Below are 11,786 nucleotides of genomic sequence, written 5' to 3'. Positions count from 1 at the left end.
AACGAATTTTGGCCAAAATCTGACTTCTTCATTGTAACCAATGCTGCACTGGACTCAGTAAACGCTGTAGACCACCTTGACATTTCACAACAAACCCAGTATGATAGCTCAATTCACAATGTCACAACTTCCGGTTGACAACAAGCCCGCGATTATAATGTACACAGTACAAATACACAGAAACTTGATCCTCATTAACTGAAGGCCATTAATTACTGCACCCCGATTCCCAAACCAGCAGATACACCGCAGCGCCTTGAACCGTTTTAAGCGAACCCTTCCCGCAAATATTAACGAACGTGGAGTGTACACGCTACAACACACACTTTCACGCTGTGTGCCAAAAGAAAAAGCGGCATCTCCCCTTTCCAGCCAGATTTTACAGGTACAGTGCCGCTGCTGCCAGCACTGGTCCAGCCAGACGGATCCCCACCGGCAGGTGCACCATATGCGCAGCCGTGTTATTGGGCTTCTGACTCAACTCGTAATCGGTGAAGTTGCCGGCGCGTACCTATTCGAAAAAGTATATTAATCGTCCTTGTGTATCAATATCGGTTTTCACTACCAGCAAGCGCTCCATTCACGTACCCGGGTGAATATAATCTGGGCCTGGATTATGAAATCTCCCACCCATGCTTTCGACGTATCCCGTGGTGTCTGCAGCACAGTATACACATCATCAGTACAGTGTAGGACTAGCAAAAGTATACTACGCGTATATATGCTTTGTTTTACAGTGTATGGCGCAAACAAACGTTCTCTGTTAGTGACTTATGCATATTTTAAATTCTGCACCGCAAACCGACTGGTCGGTATCCAATCTTTTTAAATCCCTACATTGTCACATTGTTTAAAGCTCGCACACGGCAGAACATAGTGTCACACGTACCGCGGGTGTGGTGACGATTGTGGCGTTCTTATCCGTAAAATCGCGCTGGAAACATACAGCGACATTAGCAAAATGTTTCTCGTTCAGGGTGCTGCCGTTGTCCTTACCGTCACGGGAATGGGCGGTGTCGTACCGCCAACGTAATTATTCTGGAAGCACTTGCTAACCAGGCTTTCAAATGGATCTTTATTACAGAAATCCTGATCACAGTACTGAATGGTGATGTATCGTTCCAACGCTGCAATGAGTCAGAAATAAAAATTACTGTCAAGTTCTTCGATTGTTTGACTGTGGACTGCAATCTGACGCGTTATGGTTCGTTATTCGCGTCACGTTCGCTGAGTTCTCTCTGACCTGATTGATTCAGCGTGGGATCGGCATTCAGCGAGCCGTTGACGCGCAGACAGTCATCCGGCTGTCCGCCGGGATACACACAACCGCGGCCGAGAAAGTAGCTGTAGTTGGTCTGCCCCGCTAAGCGGTAATCCGTGATCCATGTGGCACAGTAGGGTTTCTGTTGCATGAAGATCTTCACTCTGCTGCGCGGGTAATAGTCGTACCGGCACTCCTGCATCTGCGCCGGACCCAGCAGCAACGGGGATGTGTAACAGTTCTGGGTGAGGAGAACGTTCGTGCTGTCCGTACTCATCATATCCTTGCAGCGGTAGCATTTCAGGGCGTGGGCGCTGGGAACTACCAACAAGAACGCATCCAGTTAGTCTTGGTGACAGAAATATCATGTTATCAAAAGATGTGGTCTATCCGAAATAGTGTTTGTGGCTTCCGCCAGGAAAAAGGTCAAACCAATGCAAACAGAATCCAACCTTCGCAATATCGCAATCCTCGCAATATTGCTTATAAAATTCACAAACCATGGACTTTCTTTTTTAAAAAGGTAGTAAAAGTGTTCGATTTTTCTTTCAGTAAGAAAAACGCTAAATTAGTAAATAAATCTGTTCATCAACAGTCAGTTATCGTTCTGATAGCGCAGGTAAACACTAATAAAAATTTTAGAAATGCAGACTTTAGAGGTTATAAATTTCAGTCACATATTTTATTTACAAAAATAATGTCATCGAATTTCGTCACGTTCGCTCGAATTTTTAATCAATCACTTACCGAGTGCAAACGTAGCAAAGATCATCGTCAACAAACGCATCACGCTAGACGTTGAACGAGCATCCCGTGCCAGCAGGAGAGACGCCACAAATCCGGGAATAACTCGCGCCGAAAAGATAGCTGGTCTGGTCGCTGCGGATGCAACCTGTTTGCCAAATGTCAGCTCAACAAATTCATTTGCTAAACTGGACGAAGGAATGAACTAAACCGACTTACATCCAGCGCCCGCGTCAGACTCTGCAACACATACACACCAGTTTAACAATTTAAGACCACTGGCCATGGGAACATCTACAGCAGGAACTCACGCCATTAGTCCAGCACTGCTTGGACAGCTCGTCCATGGTGATGGTATTGCACAGATCCGAGGCGCAGAACATATAGCGGATAATAACCGTGTTCCCGTCCTGGTCCGTGGAGGTCTCCTCGTAGCAGGGTGGAGCCGTGCCGCCCGGGTACCCGGCATCGCGGCCAAAGTAGCTAATGTAAAAGCCGTTCTTGGGGCGGATCTGCTGGATATAGGAGAAACACCAGGGCTGCTGCGGCAGGATCATCCCCTTCAGGGAATCGCCGTCGTCGCGGTCAAAGTTGGACCAGGCGGTGAGGCCCTGGAATTTGTAGGGCGGCAGGGTGGAGATCTGGTTGAGGTTGGCGGGGGATCTGTCGCAGTCGCTCCTGGCCGTCGTCTTGGTGCAGTTGTAGCAGCGAATGGGCGGGAAGACCGAGTCCTGGGTGAGCGCCGAACATCCTAGACAAAAACATTGCAGAAAGGTTTCCGTAGTAAAGCCAGTCTTTGATACAGTAAATTTACTCTTTTCCTTGATACAGTAAATTTACTCTTTTCCGTACGCCCTCCGCACTGAAAATTCGTACGTCAATTAAAAGCGGACGAAATTCAATTGCAATTGTTCAATTTGTACAGTAATTTTCGTAAGCATTTTAGTAATCACAATTCAGAATTTCCATGTTGGTCATAGGAAGAACACGTGTGACGTTACCGAGGTTTTGCTGTAGTCTTTAAGAAAATCGTATTAACTATTAACTGTAATTGTAAGTACCATCCTATCCAGTGAAAAAAATCCACCGTATAATAAAAATAATTCTAATTGAGAAATTGAAGCGACTACCAAACAGTGGTTATCTGTGACCTTTGAGGCACATTAATTTCGTATATAGGCGAACACAAACCGTCAGTTACTAGAAAAAACGTTAAAAGAGTCTCTACGAGTCTACGTTGTAGAATTAGCGTGCGTACCTAGAATCAGACTGTGTAATGCCCAAAATACATATAATTGCCAACTGCTATCTTGGTACTCGGCCATGACGCGAACTGATAGATGTATACAAAAACCAGCCAGGTATTTAAATAAATAATTCAGAAATCCGTCACCAGTAGAGCACGGTTTATGCAGTATGGTGCTGGCGCTGTAGATCAACCAGTTGAACCAATCAAAATTTATCATAGAAGATGAACACACGGCACAGTAAAAGTTAAAAAACCAAGTCCATAACAAAATCTGGATAATAACCCGATCATTTCGGAACTCGATGTGAAATATCGAAATAAGTGTATCGCACGTTCTGTCAAATCACTGCATTTTCACATGAGTTTCAACGATTTTAATAACTGAAAGTCTGGAACTACAAAGAAGGCAAATTTCGTTCACGCAGTTACGAGTAATTTTTGTGGAGGGTTACCAGAAGGCAGCAGGAAATGAGCAATTAAAGCGGTACGCTTTAATAGCGGTATCGAAGCACTAACATTAAATTGTCAAGAAAGTTGTGGGAAAATTCACAGTTTTCCATAACAGTGATAACATCCAAACGTCTGCAAAAAGGGAACGCAGCCGAAAGGGGAAAATCGTCTCTCCGTCGCGGCGCCAGTGTCGGTGGCCTAGCAACCCCCGCTTCCGCGTCCGCCGTTTGTAATGTATGTTATCAACAAAAACAACTGTCTAGACAGACCTACTCAACAGAAAGCAGTAGCTGCAATCACGTGCTTCAGCATTAATCTGCCCTAGTGTGCAATGCATTAAGTACTTTGCTCAGTTGTCGGTACAGTAAAAGTCTGTAATTACTGGTACTACAAGCAGTAACAGTAAAAATATTTACCTTATTATTGATTTTACGAATATCTGCTTCAAGCGGCTGCCACCCATTTCTGCTGGAAAATTCCACTCAGTTCTCGACGCGTATAATAAGCTTGGCAGAAAATTTAGTCCGTCCAATCATTCGTCGCATCGAGGGACATTAATTTTAGTGATGCTATTAAGTGCAGCCTTTATTAACCTGAGAACCACAGTATTTTGCGCAAAATCATGTCTTGAAATTATAACGGTTGACCTTTGACGGATATATACACTACACTGACTATAGTTTTAATACTAGCTTTTTTATACGAGGGTATTCGTACTCGTATGCGTTTTACTCGTATTCGTGTTACATGTACTGCTGTATCTGGGAAATGTTTTCGCTTATAAGCATTTCGTATCAGGAGAACTGTAACGGTGCGATGCAGTATTCTCAGTGCATCATGTTAAGTAGACAATTATGAGAAATTTATAATTATTGAAGACTGCCGTATAAGTACCAGCGCTAATCCGACAGCAGCGGTGGTTTAGCGCACCGTTTTTCCAACCGTCTGTACGCGTACGCTAAGGACTGGGTGGTTTGGTCTGTAACCACTCACCCATCGCGAAGACAATTACGGAATTTAGAAAACGCTCTACCACAAACTCTCCTATGTGAACGCTGCACCACAAACTCTCCTACGTGAAACATATTTTTCCAAAACTGGGAAACTTCGCATGAGAATTTTTCAGCGTGATGATAACGGTCGCCTCGCACGGTGAACGCTCTTTCGGTGACGGCGCATGTCGGTTTACAACTAACAGCATGCATCTCGAAGCATGGTTGATTACAGTAGAACGTCAACCACCTTCCAACAAATAGGCAAGCCTTTGGAACAACAATTGCTTTAACAGTACAGCATTTATTGCCGTCCGATTACAGGCATCCGGATTAATGATTACGTCGAGGATGTTTGTGGCTAATTTGGTGGAGCCTTCGGTTGGCAGCTTATATAATCTTGACAAACGTATAAAGGTCTGTACTCTACTAGTAGCGACGCTACTCTTTGCGCGGACTTTGGGTTGTAGTCCCGCGAAGACTAAACGGGAGGAGGACGACATTTTGTGTAAGCAATGCAAGAGACGCTCTTCGTATATGAAATCGAAGCTACCGAATTCCTAGGTGACTGTGTCTATGTGTATACCGATCGTTCCATCTAGATTTAATTCTACTGTACAATGCTATCAGTTACAATTTTTGTGTTTTCGTTATTTGGATGACGACATTTCTGGACCTTATTGTTAGCGTGCGCGTTACGTGAATGACAATGGTACCACTTGGGTTGTTCCCGTGTGGAATGCGGTGCGAGGTGCCCAGACAGAAAGTGTCGACGGTCGCGTTGAACTGCCTCAACAGACGAACACAACACTCTCACCGGATACCGTGCGTGTTCTGACGGGAGAAACCGCCATATTCCGTTGCTTCCACTATGAACCACACAATCTATTGTGGCGTCACCAGGATAACCTCATTAACGGCAGTTACGGCACTGCGTTCGTGATACTACAAGACCAGCAGTATTCCGTACAAATCGTTGACGAAACGAATTACCTGTCCATACACAACGTCTCGCGCTTCTCCGCCGGTACCGTAGAATGCCTGTGTCCCAGCGGTGATGGGCAACGATGTCCGGTAAAACACTTTACGTTACAGCCGAAACTGCGCCCGGACGATGTCTTCATCGGACAGATGGACAACGTGACGACACACCCGGGCATTGCCGGCAAGTTCAGGTGCCAGGTCAGCTTCCCCTGCTGTCCTTACCCTGCAAGGCACTTTATCTGGAAAGTGCGAGGTGCCTTTGTATACATCCCTAAAGGTCATCAGCTGGAGGGCGTTTTTCACATGCAACCGGACCGATGGATCCACGCCGACATGAAGAAGAACTACAGTTGCGCTGAGTTTCAGCCGACATTCTGCGAAGAGACGTTGAATCTGTGGGCGCACATCATAATATTTGGACCGAATCCCAGCGTGGTGGAGTGCTGGGTGCGGGAGGACGCCAGCACGGAGGAATGGCTGGTGCAGAAAGCATTGCTGAATATTGTTCGTCCAAGAAATACATAATGGTTAACTCGCAAGGTACACCTCTATATAATTATGATAGTTTTGGCACTTCAATTGTAATTTCGTTGTTTTAAGTTGTTCATCTCAGAGCTCACGCAACGGAAGGCTGTTTTAAGTAATCGTACAGACTACAGAAAATTAATGTCTAACAATACCATCGTCTGCATTTCATAATTCTTAATATTTCCCTAGATGCAACCTAAAGACGTTGACTAGTCAGTGACGCCAGAGGCTCTCATCGCGAATCAAAGAACTGACAACCATGCAGATACAATAACAACTACAGATACTTTCGATCTCTGCAGAAATGCAACGACAAATTGAAGCTATTACGGTACATGCAGTTGCTGGCAAGCAGTAAGTTTGCACATCCTCTGAATCTGCTGGACAACAAAATCACCATAAACTGAACTAAGAACCGATCCGTTATCGACATACGGCCTAATGGCAGCCAATCATAATGGAGACCATCAAAAGTGGGAGGGCAATACAATGCGGATGCTGACTGGCGATTCCCTTGGCCGTCTGGCCAGGCGCGTCGGGTGTTACGCCCGTGTTATTGCCGGATCCACGAGCCTAACAACGCTACTCATCAGAATCATTACCGCACTACTGGATGCGCGCGTGTTTGTTACTGTACAATTATTTCCTGGGCAATCTGTGGGTCCAGTGTTGGCACAAAGGCAGTCTGCAAGAGGATAACGTTCGATGGACAGGACGAATTGTACAATACGATACAGTTTATATGCATTCGGCCCAACGGCTTACCGTCGTTGTGATCGGCATCGTGAAACCAGTCGCATTAAAGTCCCTCTGTGAACAGCACACAAGCGATTAGCTAATAACCAGACCGGCACAAGCGTTGTATTTCCGGTTCCGTTGTCACGTTTACGAAACACAACCACAGCCGAAATAATCGTATGTATCTATATGTATCGTATGTATCGGCAAACGTTTAGAACAATGTTTTACCATAAAGGCAAAAGTGAACACCTCTGCGTAGTGCAGAACGCGGCGAGGAGTTCCGTTTTCAAGTTTTGCAAAAAACATTTTATGCACTCGAAAAAACTGCACGACATAAAACTGCACCGAGCGCAGTGAGGTGCTCCGGATGAAAGATGTTGCCTCGAGAAACGTACCGCAATAAGCGCTGCTCTAATTCTACAGATCTTTCACGCGTTAACCATTTACCCGGAATACTGGAATTCGCTCAGTGCAGATTCTATGATGAATACGTAATAACTGTGGTCGAGAGATTATACATCATCACGCCCTCACCGTGGTCATCGTCGTGCCGCTGCCGCCGAAACACTGGCCGGTGAACGCCACATACGTCGCCCCGTTGCACAGATCCCCGTCGCGGCAGTAGGTGGCCGTGATGACGCGGTCCTTCAGGGTGGGCATGGTGGCGTTGATGGTCAGACAGCCGGGATCCGGGTCTTCCCCGCCCGGATACACGCAGCCGCGACCCAACAGATTGAGCCGCTGTAAGCCGGTACTGGGCGTGAACTGCTCCATCCAGATGGCGCAGTAGCCCGTCTGCCGCACCGTCATGATCATGGAGTTGGGCGGTGGGTAGCGGTCGTTGCAGTCCACGATGGCGCTGGGACCCAGTAGGCCCGGCGAGGTGTAGCAGGTCTGCGCCTCGGCGGCCGGGGAATAGAGGGTGTCCTGGCATTTGTAGCAGCGCAGGGCGCTGGCCTGTGCCACTGCAATCGTGTATCGTCACGGTATGAGTCCGAAAATGAACAGTACAGACGCAGCAGTATCTCAGTGGAAGGTATGAATGGGCGATACGGTATTACAATGATGTTCTTAAAACATCCTAAATCCGAATGCAAACTGAGCGCTTCGATGAAGCTAACGACGGTTGGAAAGGAAGCCAGGTCACGAAGCGGTTACTGTATGACTACGATGCCCACAAGCAAGAAACACCGGATCACTGTGCCGTCAGATCGCAGGCCTAATTCAATTAGAACTTTCCGTAAAAACGACAGAAAAACATCTTTAGTTCAGGTCTAGAAATGGAATGGGCAGCTTGTGGTAACCGAGCGCCGCCATGCTACGCTCATGGTTAACTGGCCAGAACAGATAGTCACAACATGGTGAACCGCTTAGACGACATTCCTTCGCTTCAGTATTATCTCATCCACAAAAGTTTCTTGGAAGTTTACGAAGAATTGCTCCCGGTTGTAAACGAATCTGATTATCTATAGTAAACTGAAAAAAATTGTGTTAAAAAAATCAGATTATTACAGTATGGTTTCTGTTAGTACAAGTGGTTCACCATGTCATGGCTAACGTTTGGCCAGCTTATCGTGAGCGCAGCCACAGATGTTTCGGAAGTTAGTTAACTGTTTGTAAACTTGATTACCTGTATTACGTAGTTTTCGCACGATGTACTAGTAGTTTAAGTAGGCCCGTGATCGGGCCGCACAGCGATGTGATTTTTCTCGTTTGTGATACGGAATTGTAACCACAGCCGACTTTGTGACCCTGCATCACAGCTAGAAGCGCTCTGCAGCGGTTAGAGTTACGATGCTCAAGCAGTATCGGTTTTAGGATGCTGGTATACAACCGGCGATCGCAGTCTTTCTAGAATGGAGTATAGAGAAGCCTGAGCTTAGCAGTTCGCAGTACAGTATAGTAGCGATAAACGGTTATAGACGGTTTTAAGCCAGTATTTTGTTGCTGTACGTCTTACCAAAAATTCCAAAGAAAGCGAGTAACATCAGGATTCCCATCCTTGTATCACTCAACAGTGCATTTCCGCAGCCGGAAAAGATTAGTAGCGCTAGAACTGCACTGACTCTGGTGTACGCAGGCGCAGCGGACGTTGCATTTCCGCTTTTCAGCTGCTAACAAGCTTGTTAGTTAGACTGTCGTTTTTCATTACAAAGTGAAATATCTTTCCATACCTGAAATGACCGGTACGTCTGCAAATAAAGAGGACACCATCAGATTATTGCAAAACAACTATCTGTAGTTTCTGTACAGTAGATGCTAAATGACGGCATACGACGGTAAACAGCTGTGCCGATAAACTTTTTGGGACAAATTCTTCATTTGATTATAATTGTTGAGCGAACCTTGCTCTGTACATACTGAGAAAGAAAATCTAACTTTTTATATTATACGACTAAAATTGTCGCTGTAACTGGTTACGTTATGGCCAAACTAATAGGCGGGTTTGACTGCTCGAAAATAAATTCAATTTGACCTTAAATTGTCCTAACGATAAACGGTTCGCATCCTCCTCTTTAGCTTTTTTTGAGACCCCAACGAAAACGTCCGACAGCCACGAGCCGTGAGAGGGAATTCCTGACTTACATCTTTGAAGCACAGCTCCCCCAGATCCTTTTTGGTGATAGTATTGCAGAAGGGCGTGTCGCAGTAATGGTAGCGAATCTCCGTGTTCCCCTTGCCGCCCTTGGTGATCTCGTTCTGCGGCACGCAGACATCCGGTTTGCCGCCGGGATAAGCAACGCCCCGCACGAGGATGGCCGACATCCCGTAGGTGCCGTGGTCAATCTGCAGGATGTACGTGTAGCAGTAGGGTTTCAGCGGCAGCACCAGGCCCTGATACTGCCAGGCCAGCACACCCTCGGAGCGGAACGTGTCCGCGGTGGTGGTGCTGCCCGGGTCGCTGCGCAGAACATACGGCGTCTGGTCGCAGTCTTTGTTCTGCGTGTCCACACATTTATAGCAGCTGATGGACGGATACGTGGTCGATGGATTGATTGACCAGACACCTGGAAAGAGCAGTAAAATTCTTATAGTTGCCTACCACCAAAACAGCAGTATCTGCAAACGCTGGTAGTAGCTACTTGACAGAAGAGCGGATGAATATTGTCTAGGCGGTTAACCATGTTTGTGGCTGTCTCTTCTGACCAGATTTCCATGAGCGTAGCATGGCTGTGCGTATTTATCGGAAGCTGACCATTCTGTTTCTAACCCTGATTTTAGCTTTCGTTCTTCTTTCGTTCTAACAAATTATAATTAGGCCTCCCGAACTAGCGGTACAATGATATGGTGTTTCTCGTTTCCGGTAATCGCACTGATAACCAATTCGTATCGGCTAATCCTTGCATCCTTTTCCAACCTAAGCAGTCGCAAGCTCCCTCGAAGCGCTGAATAACGACGGTTCGACTAGGGATCCTTTAAGAAATTCAGAGCATCGTTTTACTAGCTAAAAATTTGAAGAATGCATAACAACCAATCTGCCTTCTCTTGGGTTAACGGCAGCCGCAGTGTATCTTTTACAACAGCTAGACTGAGCGCTGCTAGAACGCGCATCACCACGCAAGTCTTGAATTTTACGCAACATGAAATACAGCACTTCACTTATATAGTTACATCCGGGCTAAACCCCTTCGAAAAACCACTTCCAGGTTTCTTTGTTGTTTATCTTTCACGAAAACCTCTAGCTAAAATATTAAATGAAGAAAATTCGGGATCTCCCGGCGCTTGATTCAGTTGCAAGCGGTCAATTTTATCTTGAAGGGTTTTGGAAATGATTCACTTAGTTTTGTATTTGGCCACAAAGAAATATTTTTTCTGCATGCATCCCATCTATTATACCAAATTCTCTATGTACTAATTCTCTATGTACACACTAAATTTAGAAATAACCATGAAACTTGCGAATCTGACCAATGCAAACCAACCACAGTAAAAAAGCGACGTAAATCGAACGCGACATACGCGAATGAAAACATTTGTACCGATACTAAGCCGAATCGTAGAGCCACAACCGCTCCCAAAACTACTATACACTCTTGCCTTCTAGAAATCAATGACGACTGGTGCAAACATAAAAAAATGTGCGACGAAGGTATTAAACAAAATAACTGCAAATACTAATAATTATTTGACTCGTTGTGACATGAGTTACATGACACAAAGTCACCAACGCAGATTCCTATTTCTGTTTACCAAGCATCAAGGTGTTGATGGTCACAAAGGCTTCCAGAATCCAAAGTCGCAGCATGTTTAACGGTGTGAGAATAATCCAAGATATGTTGCATAAAAAACAATGAACACAACAAGTGGCGAGTGAATCGCGAATACAGATTTCCCAAGCATACCACAGCGTGGGAGCGCAGTTCCGAAATGGCTCTAACAGCGAGTCGCAATAATATATTTAGACATTATGTATGTACCGAGTATGTTAATTAACTGACTGCGGAAGATAAAAGTATGCAGATCAAATACGATAAAAGAAGAGAGAGAGCAAAATCCTCTAGGCCACAACCTTTGATGATAAATTAACTAAATATCAAACCTGAGGGACAGAAAACTGTGATACGGTCAACCACAATGGCGTTACTGAATAGCTCTTTAAAATGGATGGCATACACAAAATGTAACTGTCTAATCTTAAGCTGATTTGGGGAGTTGAACGAAAGATTCGAAAAGTCAATTCAAACAGTTTTATGAAAATTATGCAAGTGCATTAATTTTGAGTGTTGCACGTGGAACAGTTTTGGAGCACGTGGAACAGTACGTACAGATAAGTACTGTCATTAGGGGGCATCCATGAATTACGTACGCAGAAAACCACGATTTTTTCACCCCTCCC

At 45.4% G+C, this 11,786-nt stretch overlaps 3 protein-coding genes across 4 annotated transcripts; 1 reads left to right on the top strand and 2 right to left on the bottom strand.

Moving 5' to 3' along the window:
• Positions 1–18: 18 nt before the first annotated feature.
• LOC129602567 (uncharacterized) lies at positions 19–3,893 on the bottom strand. Its single transcript, XM_055501615.1, has 9 exons — positions 3,264–3,893; positions 2,317–2,756; positions 2,225–2,245; positions 2,009–2,153; positions 1,244–1,582; positions 997–1,127; positions 890–934; positions 589–657; positions 19–511 (listed from the first exon to the last, which is right to left on the bottom strand). Exons 1-9 carry the CDS (start codon positions 3,469–3,471, stop codon positions 380–382), a joined length of 1,530 nt encoding a protein of 509 aa, XP_055357590.1. The 5' UTR covers positions 3,472–3,893; the 3' UTR covers positions 19–379.
• Positions 3,894–5,047: 1,154 nt separating this feature from the next.
• LOC129580704 (uncharacterized) lies at positions 5,048–7,256 on the top strand. The gene is made up of 3 exons (XM_055471358.1): positions 5,048–5,077; positions 5,384–6,220; positions 6,398–7,256. Exons 1-2 carry the CDS (start codon positions 5,048–5,050, stop codon positions 6,203–6,205), a joined length of 852 nt encoding a protein of 283 aa, XP_055327333.1. The 3' UTR covers positions 6,206–6,220; positions 6,398–7,256.
• Positions 6,368–11,712, bottom strand: LOC129602568 (uncharacterized). Of its 2 annotated transcripts, none has more exons than XM_055501616.1 (8): positions 11,141–11,712; positions 9,536–9,957; positions 9,124–9,141; positions 8,910–9,063; positions 7,484–7,914; positions 6,974–7,018; positions 6,846–6,893; positions 6,368–6,781 (listed from the first exon to the last, which is right to left on the bottom strand). In XM_055501616.1, exons 1-8 carry the CDS (start codon positions 11,193–11,195, stop codon positions 6,647–6,649), a joined length of 1,308 nt encoding a protein of 435 aa, XP_055357591.1. In that variant the 5' UTR covers positions 11,196–11,712; the 3' UTR covers positions 6,368–6,646. The 2 variants fall into 2 exon arrangements, with proteins under 2 accessions (XP_055357591.1, XP_055357592.1); XM_055501617.1 differs by having other exon boundaries at positions 8,910–9,060.
• Between the last annotated feature and the right edge of the window lie 74 nt (positions 11,713–11,786).

Source organism: Paramacrobiotus metropolitanus, unplaced genomic scaffold (assembly GCF_019649055.1).
Source record: "Paramacrobiotus metropolitanus isolate TYO unplaced genomic scaffold, Prichtersi_v1.0 Parri_scaffold0000004, whole genome shotgun sequence".
Taxonomy (NCBI): Eukaryota; Metazoa; Tardigrada; class Eutardigrada; order Parachela; family Macrobiotidae; genus Paramacrobiotus; species Paramacrobiotus metropolitanus.
This window is presented reverse-complemented; position numbering and strand designations above follow the sequence as displayed.